This window comes from Bombus vancouverensis, chromosome 10 (assembly GCF_051014615.1).
Source record: "Bombus vancouverensis nearcticus chromosome 10, iyBomVanc1_principal, whole genome shotgun sequence".
Taxonomy (NCBI): Eukaryota; Metazoa; Arthropoda; class Insecta; order Hymenoptera; family Apidae; genus Bombus; species Bombus vancouverensis.
In genome coordinates, this window is record NC_134920.1 from 3326092 (window position 1) to 3348702 (window position 22611).

The window sequence follows — 22611 nt, forward strand, 5'->3', positions numbered from 1 at the left end:
GGTAGATAATTTGATCTGGTGGGAAATACGAAGAAATCTCAAGGAGATTGATGATTGTCTAGTTCAGACAACATCTATAATTACATTCGAGGATATAATTAGAAATCGTAATATATTTAGAAAAAAAGAACACTAATGTATTTGTTGCGTGATTTTAGACAATTTTCTATTACAATTACGCAGCTACCTTGACCAACCATATCCTTTTTAATATTTATTATTTTTCTTTCTCAGAAATGTATGTTTCTTCTTGCAGTCTCTTTAAGAGACACTGTCGTTGAATTGTTTAAATCCTTCAACGGTGTCAATGTCCTTTGAATTATCGATAGTTTCAGTTTTATTGATCTTGGTTTCTTTCGAAATGACAGTCGTATTACAGTCATTCGATTCACTCTCCGTGGTAGTTTCTACAATTTTCTGAACCTCGAACTCGTATTTTTCGGTACTAGCGTAATCTTCCTCTATGCTTGATTTATGGTTAGGTGGGACAGTGATGGTTTCGTCCGGGTTTTCGTTCTCACTTAATCTTAAAAAATCGTTTGTCTTTTGTAATCTTTTTACTTCGTCTTTGTTATCGAGAAAAGTTTCTTGATATCGCGTGGCAGCAAGATTAGATCTTTCATTATCCTGATCGATGAACTTTGATTGTTCTACAGCTAAATGTTTGGCTATCGTTTCTAAAGGTGACCATACTTTATCCACGAATTGTTGTCGATCTTCTGGTGCCATGGATTCCGATCTGTGAATAATATCGTACCTAAAATCAAAGGATAAAGCTTAAGTATTGTTTTTACAATGCTATTATAATAATTATATTTAAAAATATATAGTGTAGTAGTTAGAAATAGAATAATTTTCATTTAAATTTTTCAAAAAATGTTTTCAAACAATGCTTCTTTATTTTAGTTAACTGTTATTTTTACATTATAGCATTAATAACTCTTATCCTTGTCGTCTGACAATAACTGATGTCAGTTCGTTTTTCGCAGTTAGTAAAATACATTAATGCATATATTTCAGGAGGCAATCATGCAAGGATCGTTGAAGAGAATTTACGACGAATAATTTTCATTCGGAATAATTGATCGTTTATACCTTGAATTTAGTCAATGACATTTCACGTGGTCGTCTCTAACGAGTCGTCGAACAGTTTCGACAAGATTTTTTCACCTATCGACGTCGCACGTTCGGTGAAAGTTCTCCGCATGAATTTACCGATCTTCCCGACAATTCTGCAGATAAATCCAACGTAGAACGAAGCCACGATCGCCATTGTAACGATTCCACGATCCATCGGACGATATGGTTTACAGGGAAATCGCGTTTCGTCGATTGCGAATAAATCTAGGTGGATTCGCGAAAGTGATCCTCGAGTCTTATGTAATCGAAAGTAAGGAAGATCGTCTTCGATACAAGAACGTAGACACCGTGGGTGGAAAATTTGCACACAGAAATTTTTACGTAATCGCCGAGCCGGAAATGTGGAAATGTTATTTATGTTTCATTCTGAACAAAATTGAATATAACTTATTTTGTACTTTAATATCGTATTTCTGGCACGTCAATATATATTCTATTTTGACTAGAATAAGCTGTCTTAAAAAAAAATGAATTTGCAGTATCTAATTCTGGTGCGGTTCTCAAGTTTCTATGTCCAAATCTTACTCTTATTTGAACAAGGGAAAGGACTTTTTATTTTTCAAAAAATACTTTAGTGCATATTTAAAACGGGAAATCACGCAAATAACATGCAATAACGATTCTTCCATGTTTTCCTCAAACTTAAGAAGTTTGTTAAGAATAAGAAACACAACCGGATCTAATATCATTGAAAGAACGCAACATGGTTATCAACTTGTTTTATGTATTTTAAAATTTCACCTGCTCATCTTGCTTTTTTTCCTTGGATATAGATTCAAATGGAATATCATCTGCTGTCTTTCTTCTTCGTCAGTCATTGCCTGATTGTGAGTAGACATTCCCGTCAATGATTGCGAGAGTGGAGAATGAAACCTCGGCCCTCTGCTATATTGAATCGGTCTTCGCAGTTCGTAATCGTCCATAGGCACTTGTTTCGGCCTGTTTGTCTTTTTATTTTGCTCTGCAATGTCGGTGATGGGATAAATGTCCAACATAACACTGAACGGCTGCGGTTTCCGCTTCTTTCCATAATTACTCGAATAGGAAGCTGGATTTTCGTACATGGTTTCAATCGACGTCGGTTTATAATAATTAGATGGCCGTCCGTAAGCATCGTAGTTGTATCTGTGAAGACCTGTCGGTGAAAATCTGAAAAATCGAACTGATTTCACTTTTCCATATTTAAGAACATTTTTATTCCAGAGAGTTTATTGCATTTCAATATTTTCTAAGTGTAATATTTTCAGAAGTATAATATTTTTTAATATACTATAATATTTTTTATTTACAAGCAATAGCTTGTGCTACAGAAATTATTGTAATATATTTAAATCGATGTCCAACTACGATAGTTAAATAATTTTATTATTAAATTTACGTTCAGCGAACAGATTTTTCAGTATGTACTATATGCAGTTGGAAAAATAGCTGAACGGTACAAAGGCAAACGACATACTCTACTTACTCCTCTGTCAATCTGTAAGTGTGTAAATAATCAATAATTTCCAATATGCGTGCCCTATTTTAAAAATTCTGCCACTAGAGTGGTTCTATCAACTTTATGTAGGACAAATAAACCTGCATTCTTTCCGCTTGCACAGTTTCCAACCACCAATGATACGTAGATTCTTTTTCTACAGACCTGACATTGGACGTGGCCAATAAATTCACGTCCGCTGGATGTTTGGGTTTGTACTGATAAAACGGATCTTCGTTTAGCGAATAAGATGGAGTTTCATCTTCTTCCGACCTATCGCTGTTGGACATCATCTCCCCTGCTCCAGGATACAAATCGTATTTCTTTGGATTCACGTACACGCCAGTGAACTTGATGCCTCTATTTGATAAGTCAGCGTCGTTTGTCAGATATTTGATGATATCCTGAATATTTCTAGAGGCGTATGGATATCTGTACTGGGTGAGTTGAGGGTATCTTGGACGTTTAAAGGCAGTTGGTTGTGGTGTCTTCAATTCCCAATGAAAAGGAAGAGGTCGATTCTCCTCTGAACTTCCATCTTCTTCCAACTCTGGGTATTTGTGCCTGTTTAAGTGTATTTCAAAATATTTTTCACACAGACACTTTTTTCCACCAATTAGTTCTCAAATTTCAATTCTAGAGATTTATGCCGAATGAAATAAAAGATTTGTAATATATAAATGAGATTGAAATTTTGATTCATTAGTACTTGCGATCCTACGTTGGTATACGTAATGCGTATTAAGTAAGAACAAAGTGAGTGATAATAGAGCTATGTTCGAGGGAAGAAGAAGTGTTGCTGAAGAGTAGAAAGTGTTTCTTGAGGATTTACATACTGTAGGCTGTAATGTTGATTTATTGCCGGCTTGAGGCACAGGCAGGGAACACCGATATAATGAAACTGAGATAATCAGTTCATGTATATTTCCATCGAATACGAATCGTGTGTGTGCGTACGTCACAGAGGGTGCTCATTAACTTTTAAACGAAGGAAAAATGTGACGATTATAAATACTTAACGGACATTTAAAACCCAGTTACGGGTTTTGTAAGCGTTATGTAACACCGTATTAAAATCCTCGACTTCAGTCCTGACGATTGAAGCGAAACTCTATGAATATTAGTTCGTTTATGACGTCTTTGATGACTTGAGAAATCGTATCGAACATTTTCATTACATATTTATGTTGTCAGGTTATAGAAAAGGCCACAATACAATCACTTATTTCAATAAAGAGTAACGTAGACAATATTTTACCTTTGTCTCACACGATAAACAATTGCATGATTGTCGAACAATTGTTTCCCTTCTGCCGACTCGTCCACCTTGTTCTCCACCGATTTCAGCACTCTTTTCCTTAGCTTGAAGTTATTCAGGTTCTGAGACTTAAATTCTGCGTCAGTTACTTTCTGATCGGTCGTTTCATCGTAAAGGAACAGATTCCCATCATTGTCTAAACGATCTTGAATGTAAATGGAACTGGTTCTATTCATTTCTGGCGGAACAGTCGAGTTAAACAATTTTTTCGTAAAGTTCGAAGGTTTCTTAAGAGCATTTTGCAAGATGTACATATGCTTTGTTTCCTGATTCAGTTTGCTGTTCACTGATGAAGCGGATGTGAAGTCGTATAAAAATATGCCGACCTATAATAGGAGAAAGAATAAAATTGTTAAGATTAATTTGTACTAAATTTTAATTAATTCATCTTTCTCAACTTGTTCTAAACATATAAAGCATATTTTCATAGTGTACTAAATAATATTTGATTTTATTTCGTGAAATTAATTTTAGATTTTTTCCAACACAAAAGGTATTGGAAAGTTCACTTCTCAATTCAAACCGAACTGGTATCCTGTTCGCAAGAAAAGACATTTCTTCACTAGATTTCGTTTATACACGAAGCCTAAACGGGAACCAGTCTCGGCGCACGTTAATTCGTGTCAAAACACAGTTAACGCCCTATATGTGAAGCACGCAGAAATCTTCTTTGAGACGCTTGGTTTGCCATGCATGCGAATCTGTTGCGGCGAGATTCACGGTGAAATTGTGATTTTTAACTCTGCTACCTGTACCTGTTGCATTAATCATGGGAGAAAACTCGTGAAATGTAATTGCGCTTATTGTTCACCACAATGGCGTCTCATTAAGGCGCCGAGTGACAAAAACTTTACTTTTAACGAAACGTTTGTTATTGCAAAGTTAAACGCTTACTTTCTGTCAGGTTGCTTTAATTTTACAATTAATCACATTTTGAATCAGTTATAAAGAGATCGCGGATGTTTATGCAATTCCAAACTTGTATAAACATAACTAAAGAAATGAAACTAAATAGGAACTCGTTTTACCCACTAAATATTCTAATAATTATTTTTTAGATTTTTACATTTTTAAGTGCACTTATGAATGCATAAACATTCATAATCTAATTACAAAACAAATTTCGAATTAAGTAAAAACATGAAAATCAACTTTCTATTAAAACAATTAGAAAATCACATTTCTTACGTTGCAATGAATCCAATTCCTGGTATGAATGCATTAAGTACTATTAATTGATATATTGTTCGCACATAGTTTGGTACTCATTAAAAAATCATCGTAAGTGTTACAGCTATGCAGACAGTAGCGTTTGAACGCGGTAGAACGGTAATGCACTGTTAATGATCGATATGTAATGTTTCTCGATCACGCGGGGTGAGTCATTGAACTTACTCGATGTGGCAATAGGTACAGGATCGCGTAAAAGAAACCAATACTCTTTAAAGCAAATAATACGATATATAGGTGAGCAGTGTGCTACTGTTTGCATAGCGAGTATATGTAATGCTAATAGATTGTGTTATAATGTTTGAGTTTATACGATAACTAGTTCAATTGAGGATGCAACATTTTTTTGACAAGAGGAAACAAAGAGAAATGATTGATGGTAAAAATTTAGAGACATTAATTCTTTCAGGAATGAATGTTATTTGGACTGTGGAAAAAATTCTTCTCTTCAATTATTAATAATCTTCAACATAATAATCTTAGAAATAAGACATTTCTTCTATTGCTTTTGCAAAGGAAATCTAATATACTAAAAATGGGACTATATTGGGAGTATATTTATTTATTAAAAATATTATTTATTGATATTTATTTATTTATAAAAAATAAATATATTCATGTTTAAGTCTGTTAATAAAATTTCACATGTGAAATAGTTAAGAGGGTTGACGAGAGAACTAAGTACTGAAAAGATTTTTATTGGTACTACGGTTGGATACTTACTAATGCCACTGCCACTACCACCATAACTCCAATTACAAATTTCCTCGTAATAGAACTGTATCGACTTCTATAGTATCGATCACCGTGATCGGAATAAAGTCCAAGCTGAGACGTATTAATTACAGTTCTTCTTCCTGTTTCCAGCATCTTTTGATTATTCGCATGACATTTTTGAGATGGATCGATCGATCTTTCGCACACTCAGGGATTTTTTTACCACATGATTACGATCTTTATCAATATAAAGTGGACATAATAAAAATATAAATAAAACATAACAAGAAGATTTAAAAAATATTAGTATTCCAATATCAACGATACAACAATCGAAATGGTAATTAAAATGGGCACGATTTTCAATCAAACAATCGAATTATTGTTTAAAAATTTCTAACAACAAATAGTTTTGCAAATCCTGTGTCGCAAGAACACGAGACGGTATTCTTTCGAAGTTCCATATACAACTAACGAGCACTCATTTCTCGCAACGGAGTTTTCACTGTTTGAATTCTATCATGAACGTAGAAAATTTCTTTGTTCGTGGGGGAGGCTTGTTATGGTAGTAGGAGATAGGTTATGGACTACTTACTACGCAAGGAGATTCGAGTCAAATATTATTGCACGATACTGCAAGAGAATGCCAATGTCACGGTGTCATGCTGGCTGGTTAAGCACATCAACTATTATCGTCATTCCGTCATGGTTCACGCGGAAGGAAAGTCACTGTAATTACCGTTCCTTGTTGTGATGTAAAATAACTCTCGATTGATTGCAACAGCAAACTATTTTCGATTTATAGTGTTTGTTCAAGCCAGTCGCGTTATTCTGAATTCTCGAATGCATTTCATAATCATGAGTTAATATTCATGAGAGAAGAGGATGTCGTAGGCGAAAAGGTGATTCTCAAGACCCTCTGGCAAATCAGGTGTACCTCACTTTCGATCTTCCGAAAATGTTACATCGAAACGATCAAGTAATATAACAGAAGTATTTATCATATGTCACGACTGGTTTCTATCTTCTATATATTTTAATTTTGTGAAATGAAACACGAAACGACAGCTATTTTTTATATAAATTTTTTATTTCTTTTGTAATATGCGTGTGTCAGATGTACAAAGTTATGTGCATCCATTTTATCTTATATTCACTGTATTTTTCTTACACAAATGTAACACAGCATCATCAGCTTTTTAAATCAATTATTATTATTCCAATCATTTCATTGTAAACTACTTTACGACTTTGTTCGAAGCATTCGTTACACTTACAATAATTACCATTCTAGTTAAACGTATATAGTACAAGCTACTGGATATAATATATACAGCAAACCTGTCATATCGTTTTCACCCATTTTTCGATTACAGATTGCTTATCATTTCCTATGGTGATCCATAAATAGCTTTGTATACTATACATTTAAAAATTACAAAAAAGAGGGCAAAAACATTGCCCGTCTTCATCGAACGAAGGGTGGTAATTCCAGTGGATTCTCTGGTACATCGTAGAAATAACCAATAGGCCTCTTCGTGGTTGGTGGTAAAGTTGGTGGTGGAGCTGGTCTACCAGTTGGTGGGGCAGTGTAGATAGTCGATGTTGGTACGAGAGTGTAAATTGGAGTTGGTGGAGGTGGCGGAGTTACCGTAACACGTGGCGTAGTGGGAGAAGAGGGTGGGAGATATGGCGGAGGTCGCGTGCTTGGTACTGTTGGATGATAAGGTGTACTAGATGTGGACAAGGTAGTAAATGGAGTTCTATGTGTTGGTGGGAATGGACTTGGTGTTGTGTGGGCAGTGGTATATCTTGGAGTAGTCCTTGAAGTAGTCTGATCGTCTGGAGGTAAGTACGAGCCGCCATGCGTTGATGGTTTAGGGTAAGGCGGTGGAGTTGGAGGCTTTGGTGGTTGTGGAGGAGTTGGAGGTCTTGGCGGTTGTGGGGGAGTTGGAGGCCTTGGTGGTTGTGGAGGAGATGGAGGTATATATGGTGGTGGAGTTGGAGGTTTTGGCGGTTGTGGAGGAGATGGGGGTAAATATGGTTGTGGGGTTGGAGGCCTAGGTGGCGGAGTTGGAGGTACATATGGTGGTGGAGTCGGAGGTCTTGGTGGCTGTGGTGGAGATGGGGGTAAATATGGTTGTGGGGTTGGAGGCTTGGGTGGTGGAGTTGGAGGTACATATGGTGGTGGAGTTGGAGGTACATATGGTGGTGGAGTTGGTGGTCTTGGTGGTTGTGGAGGGGATGGAGGTACATATGGTGGTGGAGTCGGAGGTCTTGGTGGCTGTGGTGGAGATGGAGGTACATATGGTGGTGGAGTTGGAGGTTTTGGCGGCTGTGGAGGAGATGGGGGTAAATATGGTTGTGGGGTTGGAGGCCTAGGTGGCGGAGTTGGAGGTACATATGGTGGTGGAGTTGGTGGTCTTGGTGGTTGTGGAGGAGATGGAGGTACATATGGTGGTGGAGTTGGTGGTCTTGGTGGTTGTGGAGGAGATGGAGGTACATATGGTGGTGGAGTTGGAGGTTTTGGCGGCTGTGGAGGAGATGGGGGTAAATATGGTTGTGGGGTTGGAGGCCTAGGTGGCGGAGTTGGAGGTACATATGGTGGTGGAGTTGGTGGTCTTGGTGGTTGTGGAGGAGATGGAGGTACATATGGTGGTGGAGTTGGTGGTCTTGGTGGTTGTGGAGGAGATGGAGGTATATATGGTGGTGGAGTTGGTGGTCTTGGTGGCTGTGGAGGAGATGGGGGTAAATATGGTTGTGGAGTTGGGGGCCTAGGTGGTGGAGTTGGAGGTACATATGGTGGTGGAGTTGGTGGTCTTGGTGGTTGTGGAGGAGATGGAGGTACATATGGTGGTGGAGTTGGAGGCCTTGGTGGTTGTGGAGGAGATGGCGGTACATATGGTGGTGGAGTTGGAGGCCTTGGTGGCTGTGGCGGAAGCGGTGGTCTTGGTGGAGGCGTAGGTGGTACGGGAGGCAGATAGCCCGGTGCAGATGTAGCAGGTGGTCTTGGAGTTTGAGGCGGCCGTGGGGGTGAAGGTGGTCTTGGTGTTTGTGGTGGTTGCGTTGGGAAAGGTGGTGGGGTCTTTGGTGGTTGTGGCGGCGAAGGAGGTAAATACGGTGTTGGTGGTTTAGGTGGTGGTGTCACGGGTGGTCGTGGTGGAGAAGGTGGCCTTGGAGGTTGAGGAGGCTGCGGAGGTAATGGAGGTCTTGGCGTTTGTGGTGGTTGCGGAGGAAAAGGTGGTGGTGGTGCTGGTGTTTTTGGAGGTTGTGGTGTTGGAGGCAAATAAGGTGTCTGTGGTCTAGGTGGTGGTGTTCTTGGTGGTTGTGTTGAAGGTCTTGGCGGTGGATGTGTAAATGGGTGTGATGGTGTTTGATAAGTGTAACCAGTTGATGGTGGTCCAGGCGGTGGTGTTCTTGGTGGTTGTGTTGAAGGCCGTGATGGTGTAGGAGGTGAATATGTAAATGGGTGTGATGGTGTTTTATAAGTGTAACCAGTTGGTGGTGTTCTTGGTGTTTGTGGTGGAGATGGTGGCACATACGGTGGTGGCGTCGGTGGTCGCGGTGGTTGCGGAGGAGATGGTGGTACATATGGTGGTGGCGTTGGAGGTCTTGGTGGTTGTGGAGGAGATGGAGGTACATATGGTGGTGGCGTTGGAGGTCTTGGTGGTTGTGGAGGAGATGGAGGTACATATGGTGGTGGCGTTGGAGGTCTTGGTGGTTGTGGAGGAGATGGAGGTACATATGGTGGTGGCGTTGGAGGTCTTGGTGGTTGTGGAGGAGATGGAGGTACATATGGTGGTGGCGTTGGAGGTCTTGGTGGCTGCGGAGGAGATGGAGGTCTTGGTGTTTGTGGTGGGAAAGGTGGAGGTGGTGCTGGGGTTCTGGGTGGTTGAGGGCGTGGAGACGGTCGTTGAGGCGGCAGCGTAAATGGATTTTCAGGTGTTGGATAATTATACCCTGGAGATGTTCTTATCGTTGGCCTTCTGTAAGAAAGTGTATTCATAAATGATGATTTTATTACAAGTTGTCCTACAAATTATAGTTTCATCAGTCTAATAATATCAAGTTCTTTACAATTTTCTAAATTCAAGTTTCTACAAATGCTTACTGCGGTGGTGAAGTCGGCCGAGGTGAAAGTCCTGGTGTTGTTGCAGGACGATCAGTCCTTGGTGGAACATATGATGTTGTCTGAGGTGGCGTATATGGCCTACTAGGTGTTTCGTAATAATATCCTGTAGTCTTTGATGGTGGACTTTTTGTTGGTCTGTGAGATAATTGTGGTATATACATTATGATTTAAATTTATATCAAAGTTACATCTAGAATAATCGCATCATGTTCTAAGATGAATTTTCGATCAATTCTTACTGTGATGGAGTTGGATAAGGATAAGATGGTGTGCGTGACGTTGTGAATTTTTGTGGTGTTGGATAGGTATATGGTGCCGTTGTTACAGGACGCAGTGTGCTTGATGATGCATGCGATGTTGGATATCCATGAGTCACTGCTGTCGGTGGTCTCGACGTTGGTCTGTTGAAAATTTGTATAACTGACTACTGTAGCCAAAATGTTAAAGCTACTTGTGTGTACATTTGTTCGAGTAATTATGTAAATGATCGTACAATGTTTTACACAAAATTTTGCAATCAATTATTACCTCGGGGGTAGCGTGAATATTTCATTTGGTGGCTCATAGATATAGCCTCCATTGCTTGCTATCGCCCTTTTGCTCTTCTCACTCGATGCTTGCGCATGGTATGTGGAGAGCACTGCCACTATTGTGGCAATCCACAAGATTCGCTGAATCAGAAAATACATGTCATTATTATCTTTCATATAAATCAAACATCTCACACATAAATGTACAATAATGATCTCAATTATTAACCTGAATGAATTCGAAATATATGTATTAGATCATGGATCGCCACGCAATTGGCCATGATATATCGAAGATTGTCTTCGTGGGATTATCTCACGCCTTAACCAAGAACTTACATAACCTGTCTCGACTACGATACATCTTGTGTGATACACTAGTGATCGTGAAAGGTTCGTTCGTGCGAGATACAGCATTCAGCGTGTCATTGATCATTATGTACTTAATCTTCAAAACCTGTCATTTGGAATTTTTGATCAATGTCCTATCCAGGCTGAAGATGCTTTCTGACCCTAATATTTTCTGTTCCTGAGTTTAACCAACCATCATATGATTAACTTCACATGTGCGCATTTAACTTCACTATTCTAATTCACGTCGCGATTCTTATCTTCCTTCTCTCGTTAATTAGTTTCATACTTAAAATAGCGTACGTTATTTATTAGCTGTTTTTAATACAGTCAATATCCTACGCGAGGAGTATGCCCATTTGACCGCATGATTTTACATCGTTGAAAAGTGTTTATTGTCATATTTTGTATGTATGTATCTTTGCAATAAACTATTGAATGTTTCGAATTAATTCGATCGAATCATAATAATGCTACCATCCGACGTAATTATCTTTCGTTGATTGAATAAGCGTCATAAATCAGAGAAAGCTGATGGAAGCTTCGTTGCCCAGAAATTTAAAACCGTCTTATCCGTTTACGACATCGTGAGCGCCGCTACGAATGATGGTTCTGGCTCGAAGAAACGTCCAGTGACCTTTAGGCGTATAATTTATATAGGAGGATCGCGCGGGCTATGGGGAGAGAATCTCTTTCGTCAGTATGTGAAAGGCTACTGATGTATAAGTGGTGTCACGGCTAGATTTGCGGAACAACCGATATAGATCGCAAGGTTACCGTTTCTTGAGAAATTTTGAGGTCTCACGCTTTCGTTTCACTCTTCTCGGATACTGCTAATGAACTAGTCCTTGACTTCAACAAAGATCCTTCGTAATTCTTAGAAGTACTATAATTTATGTAAAGAAACACGTTTGCCATTCATGATTATTTTTAAGTAATTAGAAAATCGGTTATAATTTTTGTTCGCGACATTTTGCATAGACAAACTTTCCTCTGCAGTACTTTGGGAACGAAAATTATATTTTCTTTTTAGTACAATTTAGTACAATTTAGTACGATCAATCTTTGTCGGTGAGGTTGCGAAATCAAGCCTCCTTAACCTCTGGGGATATTCGTGACTTGAGAAATTTCTTATACAACATTGTTTCTGTAGAAAAGAAGATAATATAGGTAGCATCTGGTGAAATATTTAATGTATATCGAGCCGCTTGTGTCAAGAGGTTTAACTTAAAGAACATAATGAATGATGTTTCATTATTATTATTTATTAAAATAGTACCGTTCTAACTTTCTGATTTATAACGTTCCATTAATTTACATTATGCAACCTCCATAGCGTAGAAGTAATTATGTCGGGCTAGCGAGAAATTCTATGATTAATACTAGCAAAGCTTTAAAAGATATTCAGGTGCAAGGATGAATAGTGCAAACAATTAGCCACATCTTAGTAGCCCCATCAACGTTTTATTTGCACCTAGGGAAAGTTGCAAACTGTACGTCTAGAACGTCTTCGGTTCTAATGAGAAACCAATATGACAACAGTTTCCTATGGGTCAGCAGTTCGCGCGGCTTCAGGTGCAAAATTGTGTCGTAATAGCTAGAACTGCCTACAGCTGCATTTGGTTACTTGGTTCACCGTTCACACCGACAAAAGATTCTCGAAAGAAGATTCGAAACTACGATGGCTCATGAAAATATTACATTAAAACTTTTACAAATATATAGAACACTTTATAGAAACTTTATAGAAAATTTGTATGAATACACTATGTATGTCATTGAAATATTTTTGAAATTCCAATAGCATATGAATTGAAACACGACTACATAAGGGCTCAAGTTCTTTCGCGAGTGATTGTAGTTCAATGGTACCCTTCAAATCTTTTAGATATTTAATACATATTTGCATTTTTAAGAAGATTCATAATTATTCATGAATGGTAAACGTTGAGTAATAATATCTATGATATCATTCAAGAGGCAACATAAAATATCAGAAACATAATTTCGCTTTGAATTTTTTACGATCGAACACCCATTTATCGCATTATAACCGGATGATTTATCTTCGGTTGATTTGAATCGGACAGACGAGTTCCGTTCAATAGACAAACGGCTAGATCAACTATGATACGAGCAAAAATGACATCTTGCATAATAGCGAAGGCGCGGGTTGCATCTTTACCTGTACTAATAAAGTCTGAGCAACGCGTCTTCGAGAATATGGCTTTCTAATTATTCTGCTTCGTGCACTGCTAATGCGAGTACTTATTAAACGAAGAAAGAAACATCGTGGCGTATCCATCGAGGTTTGTCGTAACTCGCGCGGCGAACAACGAAAATGGCAACCGGGTAGAAGGGAAATCATTTTCACGAGAGCAGAAAAGAAGACTAAGTGGAGTTATAAGCGGAACAGGTATAAATTGAGTTTAATTAATGCGTGACGGATGCTCGTGGGTGGTTTTCGATTTAGTTTCGCGTGATACCTTATCGCGTTTTAATTATTCTGCCATTAAAGAAATAGATAATGGAAGTAATGATTCGTAATATCTGAATTGTTTAGGTATGTAACAACTTAATCATTTAGAAGCTATACAATTTTTTTTATTGAAAGTAAAAACATTAAACAGTAGGAGGTTTAAGTTAGCAAAGCGGTTATTTTAATGAGTGTTGAAGTATCGTCTTACGTTGAAGAAAATTAATAGCAATTACATCAAGTCTTGTTATTATCGGTCCGTGTCACTGTACAATTAGAAGATGTCGATGCACATTACCTAAGTGCCTTATTTGACAAATAAATGAGTATACATAAATTGCCAACATTATGAAAACAGAAGGTTGCCAATTACTGCTTTAGACAGTTTTAATTTACGGCCAGGTTTACGGTAAAGATTAATAGGACATTTCTGACCGAGCAATATCTGTAATCTCTTCCTTCGATCCCATACGCGCATACATTTCATAAAATTATATTTTTATTTAAAGAATGCTCCACTTTTAGTCGTAGGTGCATTCTATCATTTATAATTTTATTCTCAAAGATATTCACCTATTAATCCCATATTCAACATCTACCATACAAACTTTCTTCTTATTCAGATTTCTCTATTATTATTATTATTATTGATACTTATTTAGATTTAAAAAATTCCTTCTTGATCCTTCCACGAAATAGCTAATATAAATGAAGCATAACTTCAAAAATGGGGCATATGCCTTAATCTTACAGTCTAATAGGTTTCAACGTTCTCGGAAAAATTTGAACAATCCAGCAGCCTTTCCAAAGTCAAAGGAGTAACGAAAGAATAAAGTAGATTCGTAATCACCCTCATTGTTTTCGTGATCGCACAAACTACCACTTTAGGCTACTACGTGACGAATTTCTCTCGTGGATCGTGCCGATGAATTAAACAGGGCAGGCCACTGTCACGCGTCACGATGCGCGAAAAGAAGTACGTCTCCGGAGAAAGTACGGTACGCCACAGTTCGCTCGTATCTCCCCACCCATGTAACAATGCATGCAACCATCGCAAAATCAAGGAGGAATGCAGCGAAAAAAATTGGAGGACGATGACACGACGAAATGTTCGCGTACTTTTACTAATTACCATAACAAAGATCGGCTTTGTTCTATTGGGACGAGAAAAAAAATCGCCGGTGTTCTACTGCTCTCTGCGATAGCGTTTATACGAGGATGCAAATGACATTCAGCGACAAGCGTTTTTATCATACGATCCTGTCGAGGAAAATGAGTAAGAACATTTCCTTTCAACTCTTGAGACAATGTAACGTTTCTTCAATACAAATGAACGTTTTTATAACCGAATGTTTTCTTTGGAAATTCATGACTTTTCATCCTTTGTATGTAGTATATAGTGGGTACAAAACTTTTTGGTGCAGTGTTTCATTTGATAATTGCAGGAGAAAACACGATAAGTACATTCTTGACAATTTTTCTTATTTTAGTGTTACTGTATCTTAAAAAAAAGGAAATATTTTAATATAAAAGCCTTAAAAAATTGTTATATCAGTTATATAGTTGGTTTTGTAGTAACTAAAGGTATGATTATTAACAAACGACATTTTTATATTGTAACAATATCTTAATAACGAATAATATATCTAAAGTTATAAAAAAGATGGATAAATATACGCTTAAATATATAATAAATAAAAGAACAATTTTCGTAACATGGGATTGATTATATGAAAAAAACATAGTGAATATTTAAAACCTGCACCTATGTAAAAAATGGAAGAAGTTAGTTTATCTTGTCTTTCCTTCCTAGTCTTCATTTAGAATAAATATTAGATATCCTTAATAAATCTTATTAATGTACATTATCTTCGTTTGATTATAAATTTAACTCATGGATAAATTCACAAAACATTTAATAAATAAGCATAGCGTGTCGTCTCTATAAGTGTTGCCTCGTTCACCATAGACGATATCGTTGTTCTAACTAACGTTCACTGACGCAATCGAAGGAATCGGAGTATGTTATGCTCCACGAGTCACGAATTGCCGAACAGAGAGCTACCTGTGAATCCTTTTTGAGAAAAGGTTGAAGATCGCAGGAAAAAGTGTTATAACTATTACGTAAACAAAGTTATAACTTGGCCGCTGGATCTCGTCTCGGACGATATACAAAAAAGGAACAGAAATTGCGATCGGGCCAGATGAAAAGAAAAAAAATAAAAACAGAAAGAAAAAGTAGAAGGAAGAGCCGACAATTATTTATCGTTCTTATGTGAAAGAGCATGGATCATCGTGAAATTTATTGGTCAATTTGGTCCAGCCATGGCCGATCGTTACGCAATCAAAATGCCATAGCGACGATCTCATGTTCGATCGGCCGACGCAAAAATGATTATTCACGATCCTCTGAATCTTATGGACGATACTCTTTTGGTTATGCCGTCGATACAAAATTATTTCCAAATTATTACAAAATCTTTTAGAGATACAAAAGTCCTCGTTTAATTGATATTTTTTCAAGATATCGAAAATGAAGTCGCTGAAAAAGAAAGTTCCTTGCGATTAAATTACACTTGAAGAGCTAATTAATTGTGGTGATGTGGAGAATTAGATACAAAGGTATGTATATTTAAAGTGACGTTTACTTCGATTTATACATTTGTTGCATGTTTTACATTCCCGTTGCAAAATTGTAAGAGTTGTTACGCGATATTTCGTTATGTAGTAATTCTCGAAGGATATATAATCTGACATTATTAACACAGCGCTAACATTCATTCTTTAACGTGGCAATAACCACTAGTCATGACAGTTACAACAAAAATTGACGCTCCTCCGGCGATGAATGTACTCTTTCCTATCGAATTTAACACTTGTTAATTTATCGCTCGAACTTTCCAATCATAAAAGTTGCAATAAACTTGCAGTAAGATGACATAACCGGGAGAAGAGACGAGTTTTATTAATTAAAGCGAATACAAGATTAATTATCGTGACAAAATCATAATTCTTTAATTTTTTTATTTAAATATTTCAGACGGTAAATGTTGCAAGTGTACCAAAAATAAAAAATGTTTTTTCCTTTTGTAGATAAAATATAAATTATCTGCCAACTAAATTGTGATTGAAGAAAATGGAAGCCAGACAAAATTTTTACCATTTTCCTGAATCTCTGAAATTGGCAAACATTGAAAGCCCATAACGTTCAAGCGATAAATGGCGTAAGTGTCAAAATTAACAGAAATGAATTTTTGTTTTCACTGTATATCTCTACTTGTAAGCACTTATACCGTTTACTGTTTCAATTCCACGATCTACTCAGCGTTGAGATTACGTTATAAGGTGTGTTATAAAATATGGCTTGCCATTGTCATATAATATCTATAAAATTTTGCTGAATTACCATAACATTTCTTGTCGAATTAATGTCCAACGTCTCGGATAATGATAATGCCCAATACCAATGACTTCATAGTTCACACTAAATTTGGCGTGCAACGCAATTATCGATTCTGCCGAGCAAAATCCAACACCCACCCACATGAGGTCTCTAATTGAAATCTCTCAGATGATGCTTGGAGAAAAGAACGCGTGGAATTCAGACGCTAGACGCTCATCCTTCTCATCAAGGCTGTATTACGGCATACAGAGGGAGTACGGACAGGTGGATATATGAAGGCACTAAACTTCAAACACGAGAACATCATCAGGGCACAAAAGAGCGGGGCGGTGGTTCAATAGCAGTCGTTTGAGAATATGAAAGTTGTTTGCGGTAGATGTCAATCGCCCCATCTGAGACCAACTATCATTGATCTTCGCTTTGTGGTTTCTCTGCTTCTATTTGCTATGCTTTTTGACATTGGTCAGTGGTCACGTCGACCAACAGTCGATCTTGTTCCCATTATGAACACTGTGGTAAACTTTAAACTTCGATTGATAAATATATAATAGCTCACCCGGATAATTATATGAAATATTCTAAAATTTCATTAGCACTGCAATCAGGTGTTACTACCTGATATGTTGAAACATATCTGGAAATGTACTGACAGAGTAATTACAGGATGTAGTTTTCTGATTGTTTTCATATTTGATTAATATAAAAGAAGTGTTTCTTGTTACAGTATTAATAAACTTTTAAAATATTATATATGTATAAGTTTTGTTCGCTAAAATACGTTTGCTCAAATACTTTCGTGAACTATTGTAATCTGTTGAATGGTACTGTCTTGGATTAGTTAGTTTGATTGCACATTCTACAGGGTACCATCGGTTGTAAGTTGTACTAAACTTGCGATATTAGTATTCAAAGGAATTGAAATTCAGGCAAGAACTTGCGGAAACAGGGATTGGAAACCTCTGTAGGCGTGGGAGCGGAAAATGCAACCACGATTCACTACGCAAGAGTCACCAGATAAGAAATACAAACAGTTGAAACGGACAATGAGTGCAAAAAAATTGTTCCCTGGGAGCAAATGTCAGTTCTATGAAAGATCACCTGATTATCGCTTCTAGCGAGGCATTGTTCGTCATTGGTTATAAATGTCAGCTTCGACAGATTAGTCGTCGATGATAGATCTCTTGATAAATCGTGATTATGGTCGAGTGGTAGCATGGAAAAAGGAATTCTGTCAAACCGTAGCATAATGAAAGATGCTAATTCGAAGGAATCGAAGTCTTCTGATAGACTAAATCACGTTCGCGTCTCACGTCTCAAAGGCAAGTCACATAATCAATTCATCATTTTAACGTCACAGAACGAATCGAGCGATTGGCAAACGATGAATTAATCAATTTTCGTAATTGTTCGTAATTCTTGTGGCATCATGGTGGCTTTTGCGTCATATTGACGATGCAGATCTTGGAAAAATCATTTGTCGAATAAGTTCATAGCTCTCACGAAACTGTGACCGAAGTACAAACACATTGGCAACTCAGTGAATGTTAAGTCGGTAAACTGCGGATGTTTATGCAAATTCCTATTTTTATGAATTCAGCCGCAGGAATGAAATCTAAGAAGAGATTCGTTTCACCCATTAAAGATCGTAACGAGTACTACCTTTCAGATATCTCATCTATCTTTGCATATCGTGTGCATTCTGTGCATGTTTTAAATTTCCTATAAATGCAAAAATATGTAACATTTATTAATAACTTCTTATTCTACGTAACAAAATACAAATCTAGAACTTTTTATCGCATTCCGACGCGTTACGCACTTCCTCAGTTTATTAGCCTATTAAACGATACCACGAATATTATGCGATAGGTTACGACCAATTTTACGTTTGTTACTGTATGCTACTGTTTACCAAACACGTTTTCGCAAGGTAGTATATTTTTATTATCAATCATAAGGCAATTTAAGTTATGGTTGAAAGTTCTGATACAGCTGATACTTCTCAAGTTCGTGAAGACTTTTAAAAGGAAAATTGTGAAATCAATCATGGCTGTATAACGTTATGAAACGAGTTGCAACCTGGTCAAACTATCGTTTTCGTCGTTCACTATGTATTCAAAAATTTTTTCACGGAATTATTCTGTATAGCTTAATGAAGTTGTTCGAATGATTAATAAATGACGATAGGTTAGAGTTCCACGGCCTTGTTGCATTCGTGAAAAGAAATATCGAAGGAAATCACGTTTCTACGCAAGGATGGCATTAATTAGGAAAATCTGCGGCTACATAATAGGCGAGAGATTGATACATGTTGGTATTCTGCCCCGACTGACGCCGACAAGTGAATTTTACTGACCAACGCGTCATATCGACGCATCACTGAGCTAGAAACCTGTACAGATAGCAATCAGTCTTTCAGTCGATGAGCGAATTTCAATTGAGTGATTCAATCAGGTATTCCTCGGGATAATTAATTTCTAAATCAATGACGCGGGTAATAGTCTAATGTTCACGGCGATTTCACGCTTCTAACTCTTTGATCGATGTATTCAACTGTTCGCTTTTTTTAATCAAGTAAAAAAGCTTCAAATACGTTAAACGTGTTAAGATATAATTAAAAGATGAATCTTTCATCTATTGAAACTCTTGAGCAACTGTTACATCTGTATCTTAAAGTGACGCGTATACATACGGTCACTAGTGACAGACCATAATTTAACATCGAATTGAAGAAGAAACCATAAAAGAAATTACGTCATCGATGCGATGAAGTTTCTAATGACGTACGAATATTTTGATGGCACGGTATCTTTTTTTTATGACAGAATTACACTGTTGACCTTTCGCGGCTAAAAATTTCTATATTACGTGACCGGAGAGCTGCCTTTACCTAAACGCATAGTAAATAGGAGATACGTATATGGGTATTAATACAATCGATTTGAATAATCGTAGCTTGGAGAAAATTATAATTCGAACAGCTGTATAATTTGCGTGGGAGAAATATTTTTCTCCTGAATTTTCGTCGGACATTTTTCTTATTATAACAATTAATTTTCAAATACTCAAAGACTTAAAAAAATTGTCACGAAAAATATAAAAATATAACAAAATAGAGTTACATTTTTCTAATTAAAATTTTACAGAAATTTTATTCGCAATAACATTATTTTACTCTCAAACGTATCGCAATCACAAATTCCATTTACTTCAAGAAACTTCATCTTACTTAAGATTCTTGTGACACGTCGTAACCTCATTCTTTCGAAAACGATTTTTCTCCATGCTCGGGGCTACGACGCTATCGATGATGTTCAATGTTTGAGATTGACTGTTGGGAAACGGAGGCTCCAGAAAGGTGGATTTCAAGTTAAGGAACAATGATAACCTTTGATATTTCGCGCGCTAACAGCTGGTTAATGCTTGTATCTCGGTATTAATTCTTGCGAGGCTGTGGATGCGACCGTACATGTAAATACCAAGCAGTAAGCTCACCAGTGGAAACGATGTTTTGCAAAAACGAAAGTGAAGTCGCGGCACAACTCGAAAATTCCACAATGAAAATGTTTTTCGGGACGTTTGGGGCACAATGGGCCCTTTACACGTTGAATAAAAGCTCAAAGCGATTTTCTCTAAGAAAGAATTGCCTCATCGAGACGAGCAATGATTTTTTGGGTTCCAAGAACGACTTGGACTGAGGAGAAATCTTTAGACGGGATGAACTTTCTATGGAGCAACGATAATTCGTTGTTACATACGAAGAATAATTAGAATTTCAATACAACTATATCTCCATAAGGAATTCAACAAAAATTCGATCACAACGGAGTAACCTTAATACTGTGAATTTTTCAAAACTATTCTCCGGAACACAACTAGTATCGAAGCAAACACACGATGATTTTCTATTTCACCCTTCGTTCTCAACGAGAACGCACCAACAACAATTAGCGTGAAATCATCGGAAAAAACACTTTCACCACAGATACTATATATATTTTTCAAATATGTATTAATTTTCCAATCGTTCCACACAATCCTACGCGGTCTATCGTGTCCATCGTATCGTAATGACGTCTCGTTCCCTCTCGTTCACCCTGAACCCGTCTCGCGTCCGTAATCAACCCCCACATTCGAGTCACTTGGTCCGTCGCCGCACTTTACTTACCATCTTTCGTGGTCGCGATCTTATATTTTTTGGCCTTTCTGAACCAAAAAACTGGTCACCGTGCGCAATGGGACACTCAACACGGACACATGTCTCGCGGGTGCGCTTGGTGGTCCCGAGAGAGGTGACTTCTTCGTCTCGAGGAACGTGGAGAGCATTTATAGGATTCACCCGATTGACTGGTGGGGGTAAAACGTTCGGTCCATGCGATTATTGCGAACCGACGTCCACGGGAGGATGCTGTAACTCTTCGTTTTGTTCGTGAGACGAGGTGAATAGAGTGGAAAGAGAAAGAAAGACCAACGGCCGGCAGCTAGAGCGACTGAAATGTGTAGAGGGAGGAAAGGAGAGAAAGAGAGACAGAGAAGGAGAAAGTGAGAGTCGTTGGCTAGCAAGAAGGACGGGACGATGTACAACGTCGTCTGAAAAGGTCCGACGTCGCGTTTGACTATCCTCGTGGATGTCTAACGTGCGCCGATACCGAAGGACATTCGTCTTGAATGTTCACCATGCTTTGCGGCAACGGCTACATATTTCGATGAAGAAGTAAATCAGCGATTAGCAGATTCGACATCGTGGTTTCCTTTGTAGCGCACACGTGGATGATTAAAGGGAGATCGATCGATGCGGTCACAAACTCTGTTCTGATTACGGGATGAGGTAATTTCACTCTCGCAGGCTCACGATCGAAGGACATTCACGTTCGTTCGTTACACTGGCAATGGTGGGAGTCACCGTCATCTGAGATTATGTTACTGCTACCCATTATGTTACCCACCCATTAAAATGAAATTTATTGTTTAACGGGCGAACGGTGTACTTCTATTAAGTAAACTTACGCATAAGATACTTGTGGATCAGATTTTTGCTTGATCAAGGGTTTCGCATCGAACGTATTCATATTTGATTAAATTCTCTTAATTGAAATGCGGTATAATATGCAAAACATCTAATTATATTATTACTATCTTCACTCGAAATATTCGTCAAGATTTCACCGACCACTGACATTTTATGATTACTTACTCTTTTATACTTTTGAGGTCTTTCTAGAATTTTTCTCAAAAAAGTTGCAAAAACAAATCTCGTTAAAACGACCGTAGAAAGTAGACACGTAATATATCGTAATCACATAATACACCACCAAGAAACTGCGTAACACTTTGTAATTAAGTTGTTCGCGGACAGCGCGGTCGAACAGTGAAGAAACTTCATCCCCCCGCTCGTTCTCGCCCAATTATTTAGCGTCGACTTCCACGGTTACAGAATGTCTACCGTCGCATACTATCTGAATAATTGAGGGTAATTAAGTTATCTCTTCAGGAGAATGAAAGACTCTTGTTCTGGTGTAGAGGGTGTACGTAAGTGCTGCCATAATTATGCTGTAATAAATCGACGAGACAGCATTTTTCTTCGTTCGCTTTCTGCAATCCTGGAATCAGATCCGGGTTTGTCAATAATTGATCTAATCTTAGTACTAAACAGGAATAGAAAATAATATTGTAAAAGATGTGGCGTATTCTCAAAAAGGCAAAAGTACACGAAAGTTACTATATTTACTTTCTCAACTCGACAACTTGTTATTTAGATCCATTATATCCTCTGCGAAGTATTGGTTAAAATTCCACGAAACTGCCGTGTAAAATAGACGATTATAAGAAAATCTATA

The 22611-nt window shown here is 37.7% G+C and overlaps 2 protein-coding genes across 7 annotated transcripts; both read right to left on the reverse strand.

The window, feature by feature from the left end:
• Nucleotides 1-192: 192 nt before the first annotated feature.
• Nucleotides 193-6143, reverse strand: LOC117159172 (uncharacterized). The gene is made up of 5 exons (XM_033338759.2): nucleotides 5889-6143; nucleotides 3876-4261; nucleotides 2783-3181; nucleotides 1882-2289; nucleotides 193-757 (listed from the first exon to the last, which is right to left on the reverse strand). Exons 1-5 carry the CDS (start codon nucleotides 6033-6035, stop codon nucleotides 262-264), a joined length of 1836 nt encoding a protein of 611 aa, XP_033194650.2. The 5' UTR covers nucleotides 6036-6143; the 3' UTR covers nucleotides 193-261.
• An 821-nt stretch (nucleotides 6144-6964) lies between these two features.
• Nucleotides 6965-21138, reverse strand: LOC117159222 (uncharacterized). 6 transcript variants are annotated; one of them, XM_076622176.1, is made up of 6 exons: nucleotides 20943-21081; nucleotides 10543-10685; nucleotides 10254-10415; nucleotides 9994-10149; nucleotides 8478-9868; nucleotides 6965-8381 (listed from the first exon to the last, which is right to left on the reverse strand). In XM_076622176.1, the coding sequence occupies exons 1-6, from the start codon at nucleotides 20943-20945 to the stop codon at nucleotides 7351-7353; spliced, it is 2886 nt and encodes a 961-aa protein (XP_076478291.1). In that variant the 5' UTR covers nucleotides 20946-21081; the 3' UTR covers nucleotides 6965-7350. The 6 variants fall into 6 exon arrangements, with proteins under 6 accessions (XP_076478291.1, XP_076478292.1, XP_076478294.1 ...); XM_076622177.1 differs by having other exon boundaries at nucleotides 6965-8132; nucleotides 8280-9868; XM_076622174.1 differs by having other exon boundaries at nucleotides 6966-8675; nucleotides 8751-9868.
• Nucleotides 21139-22611: the final 1473 nt, after the last annotated feature.